General features: G+C 38.1%; 3 protein-coding genes and 1 long non-coding RNA gene across 4 annotated transcripts in view; 2 read left to right on the forward strand and 2 right to left on the reverse strand.

The window, feature by feature from the left end:
* LOC139982748 (proline rich transmembrane protein 1B-like) overlaps positions 1-25,370 on the forward strand; it is a 186,663-nt gene that overhangs the window by 30,925 nt on the left and 130,368 nt on the right. The gene's annotated exons all lie outside the window — the stretch shown is intronic.
* The window catches only part of LOC139983598 (low-density lipoprotein receptor-related protein 1-like), a 39,324-nt gene continuing 14,872 nt past the window's right edge, over positions 919-25,370 (reverse strand). The window contains exon 10 of the mRNA XM_071997250.1: positions 919-3,512. The gene's annotated coding sequence lies outside the window, so the exon portion shown is untranslated. The remainder of the gene's footprint in view (positions 3,513-25,370) is intronic.
* Positions 4,260-12,153, forward strand: LOC139983447 (uncharacterized). The gene is made up of 5 exons (XR_011798688.1): positions 4,260-4,931; positions 8,136-8,394; positions 8,965-9,153; positions 9,893-10,008; positions 10,566-12,153. It is a non-coding gene; the product is annotated as an uncharacterized lncRNA (long non-coding RNA).
* Positions 16,731-23,973, reverse strand: LOC139983041 (uncharacterized). The gene is made up of 5 exons (XM_071996375.1): positions 23,365-23,973; positions 22,520-22,676; positions 22,032-22,196; positions 21,252-21,490; positions 16,731-20,628 (listed from the first exon to the last, which is right to left on the reverse strand). The coding sequence occupies exons 1-5, from the start codon at positions 23,870-23,872 to the stop codon at positions 17,201-17,203; spliced, it is 4,497 nt and encodes a 1,498-aa protein (XP_071852476.1). The 5' UTR covers positions 23,873-23,973; the 3' UTR covers positions 16,731-17,200.

A 25,370-nucleotide genomic window follows, 5' to 3' on the forward strand; every position in this document is an offset into this window, starting at 1 on the left:
ACATCATATTCATAATTCATAAACACACGGTCCCGTAATAATGAATACACTGCACTATAGAATACTAAAAACTATAACCCTAGGCTACACACTATGGTAACGTGCATATATATGTACATATGCAATTAACCACGATAGGATACGTTGATGCCCGCTAACAAGTGCAACCTTAAAAATGTCCTTTTAATTCAACCCAGAATGCTGGAACAACTCCGAATTTAGCCTCAAATCATTGTTTAACTTATTTTAAACAATCGACCGGACGATGCAGGCGGTACTCTCTTGAAAACGGAAAATGTGCAATTCGAAAGATGAAAGGATTATACTTACGTTTCGTTTTTATTTTCCAAGCCGATGCAAAGAAATTTCCGAATTTCATCCACATTGTGAGTCCGACATCGTCGCAAACAGATATTTAATGAATATCCAACTTCTTTTGTTCAAAGTTTTGCCTGAAGCAATTCGATTGCTGCTTTATGAATACGTATTAAAACGGATTTTCAGACGATATCCAAGCCGCAGTGTACTAAAATATTGTGATGGGCTAAGCTCCCACAATGCATTTCACCGCTTTTGCGAAGTGTTTAACGATTGCGCAATAACACAAATTTCGGAGCGTGTGCAAAAAAGGCTTGCAACAACTGAATTTCATCCCGAATTGGCTCGATTTGGACATAAATCGGTGAAAAAGTCATAGAATGAGATAGAATTCTCGAATAAAAAAAAGTAACTTTTGTTGGCCTATATGATATATGCTTGCTCTGGAAATTCCAGAGAAAAAGAACTTTGTATGAAGACGTTGAAATTTTTTTAAGAGAAGAGAGAGTCCCACTAACTGTTGCAATATCTCTATACATGTAATGTATTGATATAAAAACACGAACTATGAGTACGAAGTATCAAAATCTTAATCCAGACAATTCCTTCAAGGCAATTCGAGTACACTGTGGGAAAGTGACATCCGCATGTTACTTTAGAACACTACTCCTTTAAGAAACTATTAATGAAGGACATCATCGATAGCATAGTTAGACTGTTCTCATCACTTTCCAGCCCCCAAATATGGAATAAGCTTAGTACACAACTGTTCATGATACCAAGAAAATACACCTCACTTTGTGTTAACTTCTGTTGCAGTGTAGAAACTAGTGAGGGCGGTCGACGGTTGGACTCTGATACTATCGACAGACATGGCGACACTCACGCCTACAGCGTGACTTGTGAGCTTTTTAAGAATGGATTCTTCAGCTAATTACCTATGCAACTTTTACTTTCACATGGAAGCTAATTCGACACAAAAATGTGATTTGTATAATTGTATACGATTTCATTGTTGCTTAAAAGGAGAGTTGTATTGCTAGTCGATCAATTAATTATGTTAGGACCCAATTGTTACAGAATATAAACAATTCTTACTTAGTTAATCGATAACATTTACAACCTGCTTAGGTACCATATATCCTTTAAACAAACGTCGTTGCGTACAATACTACCCAATAAATACAATTAAAGCTAACTTTAGAAGATGCTGCAGTCACGTATTTAATTAAGACATTAAAACAAGAGAATATGTGTCATACAATAGCAGTCCATTTGAGTCAGTACTTTATTGGAAGTTGACAAAAAGAAAGTGAAAAAAAGAAGCGATAATTTACCTAAATCAACATTAGTGCCTATCGGAATATATCCAATGACAACATTTACTACACAAAATGACATGTGATAAAAAATAAACAAATAATAATGCCAAGTAGCAACTTCAAAACTTGGATGGTTTATTCGGATATCTGATGTAGATTAGGGAACGTGAGATATTTTACAGAGACCACCCTTGCGCATTATTAAAAACATTTTATTTTTTAAACTGCAATTAGTTTTATCTTTGCATCATTCCGACCATACCGTCAGTACTAGAGCATCAATGCTGAAAATTAACAGGCATCATCACATGAGTTCATTTGTAATGTAAACATACAATTGAGGTTATGCGGGTAAAGTTCAAGTTAATGTATTAAAACAATTTATGTTTGTTATTGTGACATAAAAGCCAATCAAAGTGTGGTGCTGTAAATATTTCAGGTTTACGCAATACTGTCCACTAATTTGGCCCAAAAAGCGCCCTGTTGACTCATGCCGCCCTGGTGGAAATCTTTCCCTTCATATGCTGCAAATAAGCACAGGTATTTTAAGAACTCTATAGTATCGTCATTAAAGATATGTCATTTGTAATAGGCCTAACGTTGTTGCTTTTATTTACACTCCATTAACATCTAAGATATGATTATAAGGTACATGGCCTGTGAGTTCATAAAATATCACAACTAGGCCTATAATTAGATAGCCCCAATCTAGTTAGGATATGTCGTGGTTAAATGATTAGTTATGGGTTAGCAGTTTAATAAAGACAATATCTTTCTTATTTCACAAAGAAAAAAAATAAGGTGAAAATTAGATCATTCTGTACGAATTTCTTACAATATTTTTTTTTTTGTGGATTGTTGAAAGTGATCATCAGGTTGGCTTTATGACCTTGTTTCTCTTAAAAGATGACTCTTGGCACAACATTACTTTTGACCTGCTGCAGACCGTTAAAAGGACTACAATTTAAAAAATATATCTTATGCTCAACAGTTAGAGCGGCTGAACTGCTTAGTCTAACACACAGACCATAAGGTCTGTTTCCCAGAAACAACACAAAAGTCAACATAGAAATTCCCAAAAAATGTCAAAATTATGACGTACAAAATCTTGTAAAGTTATGCAGATTTATGGTCACTTTAACATATCTAGCAGTTTATACCAGTATATCGCCCCTTAATACCTACATCACGAGAAATCATTGGTCACTTTTAAGAAAAGAGGTTCACTAGCAACACCGAAGATCATCGGGAGCCAAGTCGGCAGTTTCCTATTTGAAGTCTCCGTTCCTGTTAAGCCTAAGTATACTATGAAAATGAGAACGCTCTGTGTCCTCCTATTGACTCTAGTCTTCCATGATACCCCTCACTCACGGGAAGACTGGGGTACTTCATTTATGAAATTGAGAATTATCGGTATTAATAACCTATACTTTATCCTAGATTTCCCCGTCCCTCTTCATGTTTCCGGACCCCACAATACAACCCGGACCCCAAGCTAGTTTACCCCTGACCATCTATATCTAAATGTGTTCGAACATGAATTATGGAAGAATTGCTTTAGAAGAAAGTGTAATAGTTTTTACTTTGTAATATAAGATTCAGGCAGTGGATCCACAGTCGAATAGATGTGTTCATCATGTGGGCCATAAGTATGTGTGATCGAAGGTTCGTAGAGTGGAGGGGAACCAATAGGACGGGATATCGGACGCGTCATCTGTTGATCTGGAACGGTTCGTCTTGACTTCGGTTTACAACTACAACGACAATATCCAAAGCAACATGCAACAATTGTTAGAACCAAGACGATCAGCAAAACGGCGATTATTGCCATAGATCCAACGATGTATGGAGAGTATTCATTGAAAACAGAAGCTGGAAAATAGAAGAAACGGAAAGATACTGTAGTGGTGCTCCGAATAGTAGAGGCTGAAACATGAGTCATAAACATGAATCATAACAAATTTATTAAAAAATGTTCCGATGTAATTAGTAGTTGTACTGAAAGCGATAGTAGCTCGATCAACAAAATTTTTACAGCGATTCAATATGTAGGCTACAAATCTGCAGCCTGGATTTAGCCAGGAAAAGTTGAGTCTGTAGTATTAGTCCTGGTTGCAACTTATCTACAAACCTAAGGACAACTCTAAACCAGCTGCACGCTTTGAAAAACAAAATATATTCTGTTATTCTATTAACAAAATAACGTTTGTAACTTAACATCTGTCAACGTGTCATAACTATATATTCCAACAAGAACGTTGGCATATAAACATACAGGATACCCAAGTACGTGATGCCGCTACATCGCTATTCAACGGAGTGTTGGTCACCAATTATTAGAACATTAGTCGTCAGGGATTTTAAATAGAGTATCGATGGACCGTGAGCGCCGGTTGTAGCAACCGGTGAGTATTAGTGAGTATGGCAGTAATTTATGATTGATCCTGGTCTGAAACTCTGATTGTTTTTTATGTTGACCCCGTCAGACCAGTGTAAATATATCCATAAGTATATTGTCTATTATATTGGAATGAAGCGCAATACATACTGTGTACCCGTTGCATACGGTATATATATATATATATATATATATATATATATATATATATATATATATATATATATATACACATTGGTATTTTTGTTTACTTCAATGCATGGTAGCTGGGACTTAGGTTTACCTCGGGGATAGGTTTACCTGACACCGGGTAAACCTAAGTCTAGGGTCTTCTTGTTCAATCAATTTCACTTCCTTTGAGGAATGATTATTTCGAGTTAAGAGAAAACCTCATAAACTTTTCAATTCCGAAGTTACAAAAAAAAAATCGTTCATTTAAAGGGTAAAATTTCCCCTCAAAAGTGGAGGTAATTCCGAAGGGTATATAACAGAATTACGAACATGGTATATATGTTGATCCCAACTTTACACCTCGATTTTGACCAAATGCGGCTATATATAGTTCCGAAACTTACAGGTTCCTCTAATTACACTGAAATCTTCGTGTTTGTACTTTTTCTTCCATTAATTTGGGATATTTAAGAAAATAAGAGTTTCTATTTTAACTGGCAAATTTACACGTAACGAAACAACGCCCCCATGTCTAAGCAGTTCTTTCTGTTTTCGGTGGTAGGGCAGTCGATCGGATCGTATCGTTGCTATCCCAATAGCCTACATTCAACGTTACTCTATGTGGGCCTAGCCATGTAGTCTACAAAGGAAAGTGCCGCAGGTTACCGTAAACGTTGCCCATTTGAAGTTGGCTTTTGGAACTTTGGTGGAGTATATGCATTGTAAGTAAATTCCTTAAAAGTGTTCCGGATATATTAATAACATTTAGAGTAAATACCTTCATGCTGAACACAAATAAAGTAAGACCATGGTTAGAGTTAGAGTAGACTAGCCTAGGCCTAACGTTAGCCCTAAATTGGACCTATCAGTAATACTGGCTATGGTAAATCACAGCTGCCTGCTACTGTCTTTGCTGATACTCGGAATATAAAATGTGATATATAAATTAAAGTATATACTTGTAACAGACTGGTCAACCTACACATTTTGCAGCCTGGTGATCTTCCAGATCTTTTAAAGTAAAGGCTTAATAATTGACGCACCTCCAAATATTACTAGGCCTACTAGTAGCATACTACTATTACTATACTAGCCTACTACTACTGTACTGTAGCTAGTACTAGCAACTATACAGCAGGCAACCATAACTTTTTGCAGCCAAGCAGAGTTAAATATTTCATGAGTTTGAATCCATTTCAGGTATATGCTGATCAAATTGTGTTTGTGCCTGTTTTGGGGCATTTGGAAATCTTACTCCCTAAAAATAACCAACATTACCTCAATATAATACCACTAATCTCTGGGACCTGACCTTTCTGAGGTTAGAGGCTCAGAGCATAGCAAACAGCATCCAAAGATAATGGATGTTTACTTAGGCCCTTCACTACAGTAAGCTTATCGACAGATGTGTCAATTTAGGGGTATGAAAGAACTTGCATTCGTGCGATGCAATTTTGAACCATTTCACGAAATATAAATCTTTGGGTATGTCTCAATCTCTCTGCCATAAAATAAGGCAGTCAGAAAGTCACAACTCCACAAAAACAGATACACAAGCAAACGGAACACTACAGTAAAAGAAAGGGCCTGATAGATTCCATAAACGAGTTACAAAAGTAAAAAATGTGAAAACGTTTGCCGTCTCAGTACAATATTCATCCCCACAATATTCTCTATATGTGTTAGTGTGCATCACTTAGCCCTGTGCGTACAGTAGTAGGCCTAGTGGTGTGTCATTGGTTCTGATTCAGAGAACTAAGTCACACAGGGCCTCAGTGTAGCAGTGTACAACAATTTTTTGTAACATGAGTTTTTTCCCCCTGCACCTACTGTATGGGATGAATCATGGCTGAAGGTAAACAATTGAGTATTCATTTTAGAATAACAACGCAATCATGGCTAAGTAATTTAGGCATTTTGATATTAACGTTATGATGTGGGTAGTGTTAATAGTGCTGAAGTAATAGCTTGATCAAACGTATTCCTCAAAGTCCCACAATGCCTTCACAGGGTGACCTACTGTACAGTCACTTGAGCACTTACAGTAGGAGTTTTTGCGAAAAGAGCAAATTACTTGTCCAAAATTGCTAGGTTTGATCCAGTTTTACGGAGTCCCATAACAAAAAAACACAGTCTGTGATATATCAATGGAAAAGTGTAAAGATTCAATGTAACATATTTGAAAGGATTAGAGTATGTTGAAAAACCACCAGCTATGCATTTTAAGGAAATAAACAGTACCTCATTGAACCTTGCATTGTGTTCACACTAATGAGTTATGAAATTGTTATCAGTGTCTTCATCATTAAAAGCTATTAATTAGGTTGATCAATGGTCTCACATATTAGTGCAATCACAGAGGTTAAATTTCAATCAGGTTATAATGCCAAGGGAATCCAGACCTACTTCATAAAAAAAAACAAATTCATGGCTCCTATGAAAATCATTCATGATAAAAACCAGCATACATACAGTATGTGCAACTAAAGCAGTTTCATATTGGGTATCATGTCCAAATAAAAGCTCTTGATTGTATTCAGTTTTCATACTTTTAAAAATGACCATCTGTGTGCAGTAATTTGGTGTTAGTAAGTAACATGAAAATGCACAAGACTAATGTTCAACAGGCACTAGATAGTTCTCATGTCCATAGCACAAACCAGGGAGTTGTTCCATTACAACTCCCTGCACGAACAGGCTATTATGATCAGAGTTGTTATGGAACAAATAAAACTCCCTTGTATGATGTTAGCACTGTACTGTGTGACAAAACACTTAAATGCATACATGTGGTAACATGTTGCTATGATCCGATACTAGCTGGTTGGGTGTATAAATAGATCACCATTATGCAAACTGCACTGCACATGGTTTCCATTATGTAATGTTTCATTTTATGAATTTGTCAATCTGACATGTATGCTACTGTACAGTATATGTGTAGGCTGCATGTACAACTTATTGTATCTTAATAATATACAGCAAAAAACTATTGAGAACTGTGATAAACAACATTTTCAAAGTGACAGTTGGGGATCTAAAAAGACCACTGAAAGCCTTCTGTAGCGATATAACATGATACTAAACATTATATATCTCTGCAAGCTAGTGTACCCTGCTTTGAGATGTATGGTTTAAATAAGGTTTTCACAAGTTTGCCCTGTTGACCCAACCACTGGCCTAGCCCTAGACATACCAATAAATAGATCTATCCATGCTTCAAATTGAGTTTTCACAATTTGACCATTTTTACCTAAATTTCCTTTGACCTTCACCAAAAACAATAGGCTTCTTGTACTTGTGATGCATCTATACATACATACTGTACCAACTATGAGATCTGTCCAATAAAGCTTATTGTCATGAAAAACTGTGTTAACAAGCTAGGATCACAAACACAGTACTCCTACCAATGCACACGCACACATATGCCATCGTGAGTGGAAAGTTTCAACATCATTGAAACCAAACATTAAAAATGAACTCAGTCATAATGCCAAAGTCTGTGTTCACGAGTAGTTCTGAGCTTAAACCCCAAATGATACGTTGAGGGACTAAATGTACCGGTATACATAGTCTAGGGTGCATGCAATTTTTAAGTAAATGAACTGCATGCGGGATGAGGCATTGAACCATGCATGAATACTCAGTCAATCCCTTGAAGTGATTGCATGCTAAATTCCTGGGTATAACTTACATACCAAATAATAGATCAATATTCAAACTTAGTAGTGTGGCATTTTTCTCAATTGTTGCATATGCGGTTTCCATGAAAAAAGTGATAGCTAAATTAACTAAACTGACATGAATATTGGACAACATGTACACTAAGTATTGACATCAAATAGGGAACTGCACTGTCAAGACTTCCACCTGCAATTTATGAAACAATTATCTGGACTTATTTATGTTCATTCTCTTGTCAGAAAAGATGGCTTAAATTTGGCACAATTTGAGGAATGCATGAATGCAGAATGAGAACACCACAGCAGATATGCTCCACTTTATTGCAAGAACTTACAGGGCTGCAATTTCAAGGTCAACACAGGATATCAAAATACTGTACAGTAACTTTGAGCTGCTGGTTCATGCTGACCATGGGATGCAGCGAGAAATGGCTTATATGGAAATAAGGAGCTCCCACAAGCATATATTGCAAACATCCCCAGTTGTCTTTAATATTCAGTAAGTATTGACTGTGAGATATATTTTATATCCCTATGACCTGAAGATAGTTTTCTAAAGTCTTCCCTTTAATATCCTCTAAGTCTGATCAACACACACTATACATAATATAAATTTACTGTACTAAGTTTCAACACGAACAAAGATGATGAAAATTTGCTGTTTATTTTCAAAAACTGTAAACGATCTAAGGCAACGGCAAACAAAGTAATGTAAGAAAGGCTTTCCACTTCCCACCAAGTCCACTGCCAAACCTTTTGTTTTACTTTGCTACTTCCACCATCATAGAATGTTATCAGAATTGAAATGACTTTATGTGTAGTCTTTGAAAACCAAATGTACTGTAAATCTGCCATCTGGCAGGCTGGAATGAATTGTAGGTAGGATTGTGAAGCAAAGACTTGAGGTGTTAACACACCATCACATTTTAAACTTGATTATGATGTGTTTATTTGTACCTTTTGCAACAATGTCAATATCAAAATGTGAGGCTTTAAAAAAAGATTTACATGGAATGTACTTCAGTGAAACTTTGACATATGATTGAAATGTTGTTTTGGTTTGTTGTAGGTTAACAAGAGCTGGTGGAATTTTCCACAAGAGAAGGAAGTACTGTCATCAATAAAATCTACAGACAGAAGAATATTTTTACTAAAGATCAAAATTTTCAATGAAAGGAAAGGCTTTCGATTAAAATTGGACAAACAACTTCTGTAGATACAATGAGGACTAGATTTATATGTCATTGCTTGGAGCCAGGTACAGTGCATTCTATGAGTTTGAATTTTTCTTTTTAGTTTCTGGACAGGTATATGACATGCAGCGTACAAATTAAAATTTGTTAATGAATTTTCTTCCTTCACAGCATCATAAAATTCATTATTAATAATCCATTTATACAAATTCTTATGTTGCTGTATTTGAGAATAATTTTCGTTAGTAAAACAAAGATTTTAATCATATTCATTGCATTAATTATTATTCATGTAACTCCCTTACTTCACTGTACTGTATCAAATAAAACATTGTTTCACCAATCCATTATTCCAGTTGTTATACTGCTGGGAGGGGAGACACCAAGGTCTTTTAATACTTCAGTTACCCAATTAATGCTAACTAGATGCCCAATAATGCTTCCCACAATGGGGATGTTGGGTCTAGCAAACCTTAAGTCTAGTGGACCCTCAATGTAATGGGCATCCCCCCACCCCCATTTTGGTACTGCATGTGGTATACTTTTGTTAGTGAAACTAAGAGTTTCATCCTAGTCATTACATTGAGGGATGCTCTTTATTAAACTCCCTTACTTCACTGCAGCGTATTGGTAATCAACTATTCTAGTTGTAATGTTGCTAGTACTGTATTGAGAATCCTTTTGTTAGTGAAACGAAGAGTTTAATGCTATCCATTACATTTAGGAGTACTCTCTAAGTGTCTACCTTCACAACATCATATAATAAATTATTAACAATCCATTATCTCTTTATATTTATGGCAGAGCTGTAGTCGAGTCCATTTAGCCAGAGCCCGATCCAAGTCCGAGTCCATCTGGTTTGAGCCAAATACAAGACCCCTCAAGTCCGAGCCGACTCCAGATACCAAAGATCACCTTTGGTAAAAATTCTTGAACTGTTATGATAATTATGCACCCAGGAGGAAATTTACCTCATGCTATAATTTTTTCGGACCCGATAAGTGGCAGCAAGCTCTTCCTGGTTCATAAATGTTATAAAACTACTGGGAGGGGAGTCACCAAGGTCCTTCAATACTTTCAGTTACCCAATAAATGCTAACTAGACGCTCAATAATGCTTCCCACAATGGGGGTGTTGGGTCTAGCAAACCTTAAGTCTAGTGGACCCTCAATATAATGGGCATCCCTCTTGTTGGTACTGCATGTGGTATCCATTTGTTAGTGCAACTAAGAGTTTTATCCTAGTCATTACATTGAGGGATGCTCTTTATTAAACTCCCTTTCTTCACTGCATCGTATTGGTGATCCATTATTTCAGCTGTAATGTTGCTAGTACTGTATTTGAGAATCCTTTTGTTAGTGAAACGAAGAGTTTAATACTATCCATTACATTTAGGAGTTAACTTTCTAAGTCTCTACCTTCTCAACATCATATAATAAATTATTAACAATCCATTATCTTTTTATATTTATGGCAGAGCTGTAGTAGAGTCCAATTAGCCAGAGTCTGAGCCAAGTCCGAGCCCACTTGGTATGAGCCAAATCCAAGACCCTTCAAGTCCGAGCCGACTCCAGATATTCAAATATGATCACCTTTGGTAAAAATTCTTGAACAGTTATGATAATTATTCACCCAGGAGGAAATTTACCTCATGCTATAATTTTTTCGGACCAGATAAGTGGCAGCAAGCTTTTCCTGGTTCATAAATGTTCAGCCCGGGCGCTCAACTTTCAAACCATGCAGGGAGAGGCAAAATCATATTCAAACCACGACCACCGCCAGGTTAGAACATGCTTGTGAGAACCCTGCTCTACTAAAAGTGATATTCTAGTTACATTTAGGATTGCTCATTAAGATTTTCAAATCATAATCATTGTCATGGTTGCTACTTTTTCTGATGTCATCATCATTTGTGAATTATTGTTATTGTTGCCATGTTACATTTGCCAGTATCAATTTTGCTTATTGTTCTCTCAAAATTGCAGAGTAGAAGGAAGAAATGTTAGCTAATAGTTATTATACCATATGTTCTTGGTCTCTAAATTGTTTACGCTGAGGTCAGTATGAACAGAAGTGTTTATAATAGTTTTCCTTTCTGTTCAAGTATTTTCTGAATCATTTCATTAATTTTATATTTATACTGGAATTTTCAGTAGGTGTTGGCTTCATTGAGGGTCAAAGGCTACTCAAGGTCAGTAGAGTAACATAGAGCATCTAACTCAACAAGGAAAAGTTGGTAGTCATATGTAGTGCATATAGGTTTCTGACATTGAGTACTATTCTATAAATTTGTACAGTATAGCAGAAGCCCATGTGAGATAACTAGATATCTGAAACTGAAAGCCATGTTAACATGATAGTTCAATATTGGAATGATGAATGGAAGTTTGTATGCAGGTGTATCATGTGCTGAGTGCTCTTAGCCAAGTCAAAGGTTATTTGAGGCCAATATAGGTAAAATCTGAAAACCTTCATGATCCCATACTATCTAGTATCTTACTAGTAGCTGCTTTAATAGCTGAATCTTAGGGCAATTAATATATTTATCAGAACAAGTAATGTACCTCAAAAGACTTCTTAAGCTCTTTTGAGCCCCATTCAATATTTCAGTGTATTAACTTCATCATTCTTTTAACAAATTTACTCCAAATTGCTAGTTTCATGTTCTGGCAATGAACCTTTGTCATATCATGTTGCATGAGTGCTGTAACTGGTTTACAAGCTTGCAAAAGTCTTAAAAGGAGGATAGGGTGTTGGGATAAATAGTTCAAAATAATATTACCAAATGGTACCATATTTTGCTTTTCTTTTTTCCCATATTTTGCCACTGCTTGAATAAGACTAGTTGATAGGACTTTTTGTGAGCTCCACCTTTGACAACAAGGTACAGTAGACTTCAACTGCATCTTGTTGGCAACATCCTAGGAAAGTTTCAATAAACACAGATGTTTCTCTAAATGAGGAATCTGTGAACATTCCAATACTGCGAGTCTTTATTGGACATTTCAGCAGGAGGCAATAACCAATTCTGCTACCGTTACATACTGTAGGTCCTTCATAAAATGCCACTTACTTCACTATTACTTCCTTGGGAAGGTGAATTTTATTGTCAAATACAACATCTGTCAAATATTTAGTTTCCCAACCTGTCCAACTCCCCCCCCCCCCACCCCTCCATTTATCCCGAGTAGTTTACAGAAACTGGGACAGAACATTGTTTTGTGGGAAACAAGGTTAAATAATGTTGTTTGAGGTATTGAGCATTTATCTATATGTCCCTTTGGAATCTAGATAGAAGAAGTAGCAAACAATGCAAGGAAAACATGAAGTTCAAGTGGATGCTTTAATTGCTTTTACCCAAAACATTGCTATATTCATTGATAAATATAATCCACTTCAAATTCAGTACCATTATACAACATGCAAAAGAGTTATGATATTGATGTACTTTCTGAATTTAGAGCATTGCAGGGGAACAAGTTTAACATTGGTTTTTAATTTGACTGTATGTAGAAAACACCGGTTACATAATGAACCTCAGATACAATGTCGTGTAAATACATATTACTGCTAGGAGCTGTTTAACAAACAGTGAAAGAAAAATTTATTACTTGACTATCAAGAGATTCGCAGAACTCCACTCCTTCAACAATATTTACAGTGGTGCAGACTTCAAAGCAGTGCAAGGGCAACAACTGCCTATCTCTTTAAGAAATTTCCAAGTGCTTTCATTTCTAGCATTTGCATATGTTCAAAAAAAAAATGACAAATTAAAAGATGTGGTCTTTTCAGCATGTTACCACATCTCCCCCCCCCCCCCTCTCTCCCCCATCAAAAAAGTATTGCATGTACAGCAGTAACCCTTTTTGTACATGTGCAATATATGGGGCAGAGCCTTATTCATGACTTGACCAAGCCCTTTATCCATTTGAATAGCACAAGTTATGTCAGTGGTATTCACATCAATGCCTCATAGAAAATGTGCCTCATGGTCAATTTTCTAGCTGATAGCATGAATGTGAATGAGCTGAAGTTGTAGAAGTTGCTTTGTTTATATATTTCTGAAAGTAAGATGAAATTTCATATTGATTTTAATGAAAATATTTGCATTTATCAGTAATAAACAGAAATAAGACATAATGATTTCTGTTATAGTGTCTTATCTCTGCCTCTTATGTTAAAATTGGGTTCATTGGTTGGTCCTTGTACTTCGAACATATTGCTCCCTAACTCAGCAAACCCATATTCGATCTGAAGATGCTAATTCAGACAGCTTACTGTTCTAGCAAGTTCTCGACCAATTATATTGATGAATTTGCATCTGGATGAATTTGCACTGGATGAATTTGAATCATGCCAACTATGTAAGGAGCCATTTCTTTAAACCTTGCAAGACTGGTCTATAGAGTTTCAGCTAATTTAATACAAGCCGATCCATGAAGAGTTCAAATACTGTGTAATCCTATCCTACTTCAAAGGTGTACGTGGTCGAAAGGTTTCCTAGTAAAATTACTGGTCCTTTCAGATCTGCAACTTCATCTTGAGAACTTCTTTTTGGTCACATAGTAGCTTGAAACAATTGAAAGTTGGAAACAGTACTTTGAAGATATGTGCTTCGGCACCATGTACCCAGTGGTGTAGCCACGGGGGGGGGGAGGGGGTGGGGGAGACAGCCCCATGAAAGCTTGTCGCCCGCCCACTGGGATTTTGGGTGTCGAAAAAATTACATGTGCGAAAAATATATCATTCATTGGTCTGCATGGTATCGAATCTCCATGATGACCACTCATGAACGACCCTTCGACCGCGGACCGGCGGTAGGCTATAGTTGCTGAAAAACCTGACGTTACATAGCGCATAGGCCGAGATATGTCATGATATTTCAAAGCAACTTACCAGATTGTCTTTTTTCTTCTATTTCTCTAAACTATTTGATGACCATATCAAGACATGGGGATCTCAAAATAAAGGATGTTGTGAAACTTTAGAGCAGCTTACAAGGTCTGGGAAGTGTTATTTCCAACGATCTAGAAGGTCTTTATAGCTGAAAATTTCCCGTACGCTGAGCGCCAACCCATGGTGGCACTCCACTCAGGTAGTAACAAGACGCCCTCCCAGAAAATTGGTCAAGCCCCCCCCCAAGCGCCCACCCCCTCCACTGGAACAATCCTGGCTACGTCACTGCATGTACCACAGGTTTATCTGATATCAAAGTGAAAGCGGCTTTCCACAAGAATAAAGAAAGCATATCTACATTTTTGTGTAACACCTACACAACTCAATCCCCACGCAAACAAGACTACCTACGTATACAGTTTTCATTGAGGATTCCAATAATTCCTGCAATTTCCTACCAATAACATATGGAAAGTCACTCCTGTTATCGTGGCGGAGCTAGGGGTATTGGTAAGAGGGGGTGAGAATGGTCTGTATGGGCGCTTTCGACTTTATCTAAGCGGAGCGCCACCACAGGTTGGCGCAGAGCGTACAGGAATCTTTTGAGTAAAGATACTCCCTATATGGCCGGAAATGACCCTTTCCGGGCCTTGCTAATTTGCAGATAAACGAAGAATAAATAGGTGTCATCGCCAACAAAATGTGACAAATGTCAATAGGTAGATGAGAGCGCCATAAAAAAGTCAATAATCGTAGTCAATAAGTAAAAAAGTGATAAATAGCTGAAAAGGGCGCCAGCAGTCCATATGAGTCCGTTGGGGGGGGGGCATCCGCCCCCTGACTGTATTGACGCTCCGCCACTGTTGAGAGCTCAGTGTAAGAAAAGAAGGGGGGAGAGGGACGGTATTTTTTAACGGTTTGGGTGAGCGTCTGCAATGATTCGTAATGACATGTTATCGCAAGCGTTCAACATGCTCAAATAAAAAGAATGAATGAGGAGGAATTCATATCACTTTTTAATCATTTTCTTGAAACAAATTGAGCGAATTGATCGCTAGTAATCTTGAAATTGGTTTTATCACGGTCATTGTCATGTTTCTCATATGTACCTTTCTCATATAAAAGAATTCTGTACGTAATGTTATCAGAAATACTTTTAAAATGACACCAAAGAGATTAAAAATTCTTTTAGAATTTGTTAATAATATTGTCTTTTAAGAGACACCGTAGACACGTTGCTCGGTTGGGTTTACTGCAATAGTGGCAAATGGAGACCAATATCCGCACTTAGTGGACCTAATGTTATAGTCGTGCATTGACCTTGAACAGAGGGGCCTACCGTGAAAACGTACGGAAAATTCATCCTTTTATATCTCAGCGAGACAATTCCACTGGATACAATAATACGACTCAAAAGTCCTTAGATGTGGTCATCATAACAATCACAATAAAAGATATGTATGAAAAGCAGATTAAAGATATGATGGAAACTCAAATGTGGACCAAAAACACGATGTCCCTACGGATGCTGTTTAGTGACATTTACATAATTTGTGTGTAGTAGGTTCCGTAGCTCTTTTGTGGAAAAACTTTGTAATATGCTTAAAGTTGGTAGTTCATCCATGCTTTAGATTAATGAGAGACATAGATCATCACGTTTTATGAGGAGGGAGGCTATTTTTAAAAATCTGGGTAATAGGTACTGTAACTCTTTTCTTGGAGAAAGCTTGGAATATGCGGATAAGGAAGAAAGTTTCGAGTTCCTCCCACGCATTAGATAAATGAGGGACCTAGTTCAGCACGCTTTGCGAGGATATCTCATATTAGGCCATCAGCTGAAGCTCAAAAAGTGGCTAGAAAAACAGTTTCGTTCCAGCAACAGCGGGTCTAAAATTTTAATGCATTTTTGGGTAGTTTAATGCATCACAAACATTATATCAAAAGTTCTCCAAAAAATTTCCTGCAGTATTTTTGTAACGCACCCTTGAAATTGGGTATGTTATATAGACATTATGTGCTACAATGCTATGTATTTGGAACACACTAACGTTAATATTTGGTACAGTGGTGCATACAAAGTACATTTTTCTTATATAATAATAAATTACAACTGAATTATGTATTTTCTACAACAGTTGGGTCAGGGTTATAAGAATCATGGGAGAGGGTTCTGGGCTAAGGGTCAGGGAGGGGTGTTGTTAGGCGATACAAGTTGTGCAACCACATCCATTTTCGCTAAAATGGTAAAAGTGCACACTCTCATCTTTGAAAATGAAACCCAACTTTTACACATAACTTACTAATGGTTTTAATTATAAATATGTACCACTTTTAATAAACTCCGATACCATGGTTTGTAATAAATAAATAAAAAGGAACAGACTTTTTCTGTGTTTCGAATGCTTTTCGTCTGTGCATGTATGAGTAAACATACACATATAATTAAAAGTTCCTTTCCATAATTGTTACACTCCCCATCCCAACTGTTTTACACATGTGACCCCCTCCCCCTCTACTTAAGATGTTGCTAAATCCTCGCTTACAGTGAGATGTACCCAATGATCCTGGCTGCAGCGAGCTATTTCTTTTGTGAAGTTCAATATATAAGTTGGCACATTGAGACATGGCATATCGTAGATGGGAAATAAAGTACTGTAATAGCCAATGTATCCGTTACCTTAGTACTCCTTCTACAGTCTTCTGCAAACTAAGTATTTCCTCCCACCCCCCCCCCTCTCAGCAAAAAGTGTGACTTGAAGAAAAGTTGGATCTTTATCATTAGGTGTCTGGTAGTAGGGTAATCTAGGTAGAACTGCTCGTAATAGCTAACATGAATATATGAATAAGATCATGTTTACTGGTTCCTTTATCTCTGTGGAACAAAATAATGACAACATGTCTTAGGAAAAGTTAACCCTCTTCACAAACTTCAAACTTGAATAAAATGTCAGACAAAGATGTAAAGATTTAATACCATCACAGTTCATCCTCCAAATCATCTTCCCCTGCATCTACAATCTCCACATCTTCTTGGAAGTTGCTACAATTTTTACATTTACAGAGGTCTGTACATGGCAGCTGAGCATTCATGCAGGAACATCTTCCTTTGAGACATTTTCCGACTTTACAGCTACAGCTGACACACTGAAGTAAAACATCTGGGGCAGGTGGTCTTGTCATCCAAGTGATTAGTAGCTCATCATTTACCAGTTTCCATCAATGTCCATCTGGCGAGGGTGCATTAATCCTTGGCTGTAATGCCCTATGGTGAATAGCAGCCTGGTAGGTGCAGCGCTTCACATGCTGGATCAGAGCATCTTTGGTTGGTGGTAAACTCTGCTCTGAGGATGGAGATGAACAGAACACCTTGTACCTGGCATCATCAACACTATCAGCAGCTGATTGACCATACAACAAACAGACAAATTTCTCAAGGGATGACAGTGTTTGCTCTTGTAACTGGAAAGCACTCCCCAGATTGCAAAACGATTCTTGAAACTCAGGATGCTCTTCTAGTACCTTCAATGCCTTCTGTTTTCCTTTCCCATAGAATGCACTTGTTGAATCACATCCTGTAAAAATGTGAAGACCAATAAGGCATTTAGAAGAGGTGCTCAAACTTGCACGTACTTTCTGTAAGTCTATGATGCGACTCTTATTTCCTTTTCCTGTCATGAAATAGATATACCCAGGCAAACTGTCCAACAGTGTGAGTGCTATGATGGCCACATCAGTGTCTGGACTTTTGATGATAACTGTTTGGTTTGACAAACTAGCATGTGCTGCATGGAGCAATAATCGTGTATCTGCTTCCTCATGGTCGCAGAACAACTCCAAGCAAGGTGAAGCCTCTACCACTCCCTCCTTCCACTCCAAACAATAACAATGTTCACCACTTGTGGTAAAAATAATAAGGTTTCTTGGTTGCAACTTGGATGAAGCTTCTCTCCAAGTTGAGAGTAGGAAATCAATTAATGCTTCTTTGTTAGAACCATTTGAAAGGAACTTTTTGAACTGCTTCGGAGTTTTCTGGTCCTTGCTATATATCTTGATGGTCTGTGATCCAGCCTCTGCCCTTCTAGCCCTCTCTGTATTCTTTATACTTATTGCAGGGTAACAATCTGTTACAAAGTCCACACGAGAACATTTGTTCTTCGTTGCCAATCCACACACTTGCTGAAGAATGGCTCCCGCCAGTTCTCCAAATGTTTCTGGAATCTCCCGCATCGATTGAATAAGAGCCAAACCATCAATTAATATAGCTGCATTTGATGGAACTTCTCTTACGAGATGGTTAATGGCTTGGTCCTCAATTGCATGAAGCAGGGCCGATTTATCAGTCTTTGCTAAAGTACCACTGGCACTAGCAAAAGGGAATGAAACACTTCCAAGAGAATAGGACAAAACTTCTGGCAGGTCAATCTTGCGCTTTTGCCCGACAACTAGGAGGCGAGCAAAGAATACTCTGTTCTGCTTCACAACATCTGTACTTGTTTTTCCCACACTGTGTGAATTTTCTGAAAAAGTTTTCAGTTTCTTCTGCTTTATTGCTGAAAACAAATCCACCTTGTTTTCAATCAACCGATCCCTTATGAACTCAACAGTATCTGCTTCTCCACCTTCCACTGCATTCATCAAATCATCTTTCACCCTATCACTTGCAACAGCACCAGAACTGATACAGACCAAATCTTCTGTAGAACAATCAAATGGATTGATCATGCTATTGACTGTTGATATGATGGAATCAACGGCTATGTCATCTCTCTTGGTCCTTGCACTGTCTAATTCTTTCGGCAACCGCCCATGGTGATCAAGGCCGGACAGAAGTTCACACTGTCGCGTAACAGCTGATCTCTCAGGTTGTGATAGAATCCATCGTTGAACTGCTCCACGATTCAATGTGAAGCTAGTGATTCCTCCCCTTGTTTTACTATCTCTGTTACATGTCTGTTCAATTGCTTGGTCACATGCAATAGAAGCAAATGGGTGTCTGTCTTGGCGCTGCACTGTCCATTCACCTCTTTTCGACACCTCTTCATAACAACGTGGATGTGTGGTTGGCAAATTTACCATTTCTACCCAATATGGTGGAAGGTATCTGGAGTAATTCGTCCTGTCATAAGCAAAAAACCATGGCATCATAAAACGGATAGCTGCGAGATGCATGTGCCAATCAGATTCGCGTGTTGCTCTGATAAATACTAGAAGTAACTGTACCATATCAATGTATGAGCTCCACAGTGCAAAGGTTGGACTCTCCGAGTTTTTCCTGGTCACAAACTTGTCATAGCATCCCATAAGATCTGATAACTCCGGAGACCCTGCCTCTATATCCTTGACATTAACATCCCCAGGATGCAATAAGGAAGAGTATTTCTGTACCTCTTCTTCAGTAAGGGTGTCCTTAAATGCTGAGAATCGCATTCTTTGGAGAGCTTCATACATAAGTTTGTGAGAGTGTACACTTCTGTTGTAATGGTGACCACTCAAGACACCAATGATTGAACCTGCAGCTACCACTTCTGATTCAATTAGTAAATCTCGGAGACCTGCATCACCAAAGCGTTTACCAATTATTCCCATGTATGACATACAGGTATGCAGCTCTCCAAGACGTACAACTGTACGCTTCATCACATCATCTCTTGACCATCTGATCTGTTGAACCTTGGCATATATTGCTTGGTCAAAGACCAAACAAATATGTTCTAGCTGTAGATTATCTGCAATGGAAAGACTCCTATGAATGATAGTATTAATAGTCGTCATTTCTGTTGGGGAGGCTTCTATCACCGGTAGGTAGTGGATAGCAGACTTTTGCAGAGTCATCCTTCCTGACAGGCTGATATTAAACCCTGTCCAACCAGGTACTTCTGATTTCCCATCCAAGAACTTTGATAGAAGAAAAATAAAGTCCTTCTGAAGTGCAGATCTGATTGCAGGGCTATACAGGGAACTATTAACCAGTGTTACATCACCAACTAACTTTGGGCCTTTTCTTCCCACACTAATGAAAGTCTCCATTGGTGTCATGGTGGGAGTAAGAGAACGGACACCTTTCTTAACTTTTGGCCTATCATTCAGTTCTGTCTGCTCGCTAATGTGACTCTGGATCATGATCCCGTTCGTGTGGTGTGTGGTGCCATGGCCTGAAACAGTCTCCTCTCCAAAGTCTATGTTGTCCCACACAAGCACTGTTGGGGCTTTTTCCAAGAAACCTTTAGGAACTTTATGTGAAGTTGCTAGTTGTAGCTGTGCAAGACTTGTCTCCAACCCAATAATTGTGTCCCATGAAGAGCAATGACCAAAATTGTTCAACAACCTTAAGAGTTGGGATGAACCTGTCAGATGCCTCACTGTTAGTCCTAAGGACAGTGATTTGGGAGTCTGTTTCCGCCCATTTGATGCTGCGTAGATGATATCCTGACATAAAGACAAAATATTTGTCTCATCCTTACAACTTACATCAGCAACAGTTTTCAGACATGGCTCTTCAGTTGCCCCAGTGCACCATGCCATAAAGTTGAAAAGTTCCAATGGTACCAGCTCTCTTGCAGAATCTAGGGTAAGGTCACTTGATGTTGGTGGCCAAGGGCATGTTAGTCCGGGAGATTGCTTAATTGCATTCTTGAGAATCATACCTGAAGGCAAAAAGATGACAAACCATGAATATTCACCTAAATTAATTTCAAGGCATACAATATGGTCTTACATGCTGCAACATAAATTTTAGATGTTGAAAATATCACACACCTGTATTCAAAATACAAAGTCACAGACTGTTTGCATGTAAGTACAATTGCTTATAGAAGTTATTGTCTCAAAAATATAAAAGGGGAATTCCACTCAGCAATTCATATGGCATAGTGGTATAACATTATCATACTTTTTCCCACAATAAAGTTGACCAACACACTTTCTGAAAATCAAAATAAATATTACAGTCATCCATATCAAGAGGATAAGTCAGCTTGGCACTAATATATGCGGATCCACAGTCAAGGGTGATTCCCCTTTAAGAATTTTTGTAATCAAAGCACATATTAAATATTCAGGAGAATAAAAGGGGCCAAATGTTTGTCACATTACTATCAACCATGATCTTAACAATTACTTTTTTTTCTCATTCTACCTCTGAGGCTTCATTTGCTTTCTTTGAAGGAGGCCAATTATTATCTTCCTTTTGATCAGACCCTTTTTTAGTACCTGAACACTGCAGATGTCTCTTGATTTTTGTTTAAACAGAGAGGTATACTTTTCTTACCTGCATTGTACAACATTCTCATGGAATCTTGTCCTGTAACTGCATACGAACAGGTTGGAGTATCCATCTCAACCTCCGAAGTTCCAGTTGATGAATCTTCAGAATTTCCCAGATTTTCCATCACACTTCCTGGAGACAAAGCATCAGTATAGACTATCTCACATTTGTTCCTGCGGAAAGGTCTGTGGAAGCAGAGCTGTGGATAGTCCCTTTGGAGACGATACTTTAACTTGTCACTTCTGTAGATAAAGGAAAATTATTCAGGTATATTAAGATGAAAGAATGGATTAAAGGAATCAAAGACTCACCTAGACACTTCAAATAGTGAACATTTTATACCAGTAATTTTCATGGCACAATATACCATAGAATTGTTTTTATGCTCTAATGAGGAACATTCTGAATTTAAGTTGGTCAAATTACAAACAATCAGTCAGTAGAACGGAAATATACTTCAACCTCTGCCTTTATTTATCTGATTTTGAAATATCTACAGAAAGTAAATTAAATCTCTGTATCCCTGCCTTTTATTTATATGATTTCGAGGGGGGTAAAGGGGGAGGGGACATTAACTTTATGCAAAAATTAGATTCATGTTCAAGCAATATGAAAATTGAGAAAGCAGTTCATTTTCATTCCTATTATACAATGAATGTTTCACTTTTTTATAAGTTGAGTTTTAAACATCACACATTAGTGACTAGCAGTTTCCAGTATATCGGGTAATTTATTGAGGAATTTAACTCTGAATGTCCCGTTTAATGTGTAACATGCCCTTACCTGTAAGACAGGAGATCTGCACCTTCATGCTCCTTTATTTTTAGTACAAACAGCTGTACAAGCTTGGTCATCCTCATGATCTCCTCGTTGTCAATTAACCTTGGCTGGACGGTAGTGCCACAGAACAATTCATAGGCCACCTGATAATCCATCTCCAGTTGACCTCTGAAATTCAAATGAGATGACACCGTGAAGAGCCTATGTTAATTCAAGTATGTTTTGATCATACATTAAAAAAAAATACCTTCTTCTGTTTCTTTATTACAAATATGGAAAGTGATGGCAAAGCAACTTTGAACTTTGATTTGAAAAGAAGAATGAACACAGATTTACTAGAGTGCATGTAAATATGCATGTCCCTAATATGTACCTCAAATACTCTTAACCATATCTAAACAATGGTGCATGAAATTTGACCCCAATATTCAAAAAATCCTAGATCCAACCCTGAACACTAGATGAAACACACATTGAAGAAAGTACTTTACCTTTCAGGATCTGTCTCGGTCCTCCTGTGCAAGAATCGTATGTAATTCTTATAACATTGAGAGTGGTACCGAACTTCTATTGCAACACAGTCTTTCCCTCTAATGTGCATCAATATGTGCTCATCTCTCTTTCGCTCTGCTGCTTGTCGAAGCAATCCTTTAATAAAATGAAATAAAAAGCAAATTGTTTTGCATTTGCTGTTGATAAAATTTAAGTTTGAACAAGTAAGAACAAACAGTTTCATTTATATGCCAAGTGTTTTGCTCATCTTCTATGGATGAACAAAAACACATTCAAATCTTTGCAAACCAGGGTCATGCAAAGAATAATTAAAACAGGTTTAATTTTGGCAGTAAATTATCTCTTAATATTATGGTTTAAATAATACAATGGCAGATTATATCTGTTACAAATTATAAAGGAATCAGATGGTTGTTTATTTTGGTATTGCTAGACAGGCTGACCATAAGACCTTGCAAACCTAACCTTATTCCTCTTTGTTACACTTAGTTTTCTAACTACTTTAATATCTCTATCATTCAAATAATGGGCGTAGTATCAAAACTATGAAGCTTGTATTTAACACCTACGCTAGTGCCCTAGATGGAGAATTTGAAACAAAGTATCCATGGCTATCACCAAATAATAAAACAAATCAGATGGCCATGCCACTAATTAAATTATGCTCCGGTCCAACACCGTGCCCTTAGACTTGGATTCTATCCCTCAAGAGCTCCTGCTGTTGCATTATTCAACTTCTCAGTCTTAACACTTCAACTATGCCACAGACGTACAAGTAGAGTCGTGTAGTAGTACTATAGTATGCTTACTAGCTTAGGCTTACCTCCATCAAAAGTCTCTGCCTGCTGCAGCTTGTCTTGTACCCGTTTGCAACGCCGAGTCATGAATGAGTTGCGTTTCCCACATATAATGCATTGCACAGGCAATATACCAGAGCTTCTGCTTGCTTGCCTTGATCTTTTCCGTCGTTTCTTCGGTGTCAAATCACATAGGGGCTCCTCTGGTACTGTGCGTTTTCTTGCAGCGGCGATGCGCTTACTATCAACGAACCGCCTGTAACACGTATCGTGGAACCCCATCATTTTCTGCTGTTGAACACAGGCTTGATCGTAGTGTAGGCCTTCATCGAGTAACCCCATGTGTTGGATTCGACCAGCGATTTCACTGTCTCTGCCGCTGAGATCAAGCCATTCTTTAGCGCAGGAAGTTACTTTAAACCAACGGATATTCGTCAGTGCCTTGACGGTTTCAAATCTTACAGATTCAATGTGCATTAAGCACTGTAGATCTGTGTTCGTCGGACACTGACTAGCTCGCGTGAGAGCCGCCATGTTTGTTGTTTACTAAAAACACATGGCTCATTGGACAATTCATATCACATGATACAGATATCTCACTAGCGCTCGACTTTTAACCGTAATACGGTAGGCTTTTTAACATACGCGATAAAAAATAAAGTTCGATCTTTCGAGCGGAATTGCAAAAATACTGCAGGAAAGTACATGGAGAACTTTTTGATCATTAATCTTAGTTAATTTATGTAGTCAATGCTGTAGAGAAATTTTAGACCCGCAGTTGCTGGAACGAAACAAGCGAATTTCGACCTTCAGCTGATGGCCTATATATTAGGTGTAAGAGAAGCGGTGATTGTAAGGAAGGGAAGGGGAGAATGGGGGGGGGGGTAAATGATGTAACCAGGGGGACCTAATAATTTTTCCTAAATGAGATTTAAAAAATTCATTAATGTAAGTAAATTTCATTACTGCCTGCTCTCGCTGATTTCTTTTAACCCTATAGAGCGGAGTGTGTGAGGTGAAGAAGGGTAGGGCAGGATGGGGAAGGGATGATAAATGACGATGTAACCAGGGGGCTGATAATTCGTTCAATAACAGATTTGAAAATATATATATATGTAAGTTTATATTATTAATGCCTGCTGTCACTGATTTCTTTCAACCCTAAGTTACGCTTATCGGAAGACTATACGCCGATAATACAATTCTTTAACAAGGAGATGCCTCTAATTTATTAAACTGTGTAACTTTCACTAATCTATTTGGAAAAAATATGCTTTTAAGTTGAAAGACTCAGTAAGGATCAATTAAGTAGGTATAGGTGTCATCGCCAACAAAATGTGACAAATGTCAATAGGTAGATGAGAGCGCAATAAAAAAGTAAATAATCGCGAATAAATAAAAAGTGGTGAATAGCTGAAAAGGGCGCCAGCTTCCCATTTGAGTCCGCCCCCCCCCCGCCTGACTGTATGGACGCTCCGCCGCTGCCTGTTATGACATTAAAAACAAATACTGATATGAGATGAGTGTGGTATATACCTACTGACGACTGATAACAGTATTATAGTGCATGTTCTAGCTTTTTGACATCGTATGAATCTAGCAGACAACGTACAGGTAACGTCTGGTACCATTATCCGCTTTGAGTGCTATTTAGGGGTTCTAGGACAAAATCCCCCGGACAACATCCCCCCAGACAATATCCCCCTGACCCATACAAAGCCTGCCTGCAACAACCAGGGATGGCCCAGGTGTGACAGTCAAGGCATGGAACATTGCACTGGTTAGGGTAACGTTCAGGGGATTGGTCAGGGGACTGCTCAGGGTACTAGTGAGGGTACTGGCGAGTGTAACTGTGAGGGCTCCTGTTAGGGTACCGGTCAAGGTACTGGTCATCATACTGGTCACTCTACCAGTCAGGGTTCCACTCAGTGTACTGGTTAGGGTACTGGTCAGGATACCAGTCTGGATACTGGTCAGGGGACTGGTCGGGAGATCACTGAGGGTAATTGCGAGGCTACCTGTGAGTGTGGCC

This window comes from Apostichopus japonicus, chromosome 16, assembly GCF_037975245.1.
Source record: "Apostichopus japonicus isolate 1M-3 chromosome 16, ASM3797524v1, whole genome shotgun sequence".
In the NCBI taxonomy this organism is placed as follows: domain Eukaryota; kingdom Metazoa; phylum Echinodermata; class Holothuroidea; order Aspidochirotida; family Stichopodidae; genus Apostichopus; species Apostichopus japonicus.

Bases quoted from the DNA above. Each gene is read 5' to 3' on its own strand.
- LOC139983041 (XM_071996375.1), bottom strand. From the start codon at position 23,872: ATGGCGGCTCTCACGCGAGCTAGTCAGTGTCCGACGAACACAGATCTA. The intron at 22,677-23,364 runs GTAAGCCTAAGC...ATTTTATTAAAG, and splicing joins GGCAGAGACTTTTGATGGAG to GATTGCTTCGACAAGCAGCA. The intron at 21,491-22,031 runs GTAAGGGCATGT...CTTTATCTACAG, and splicing joins GCAGATCTCCTGTCTTACAG to AAGTGACAAGTTAAAGTATC.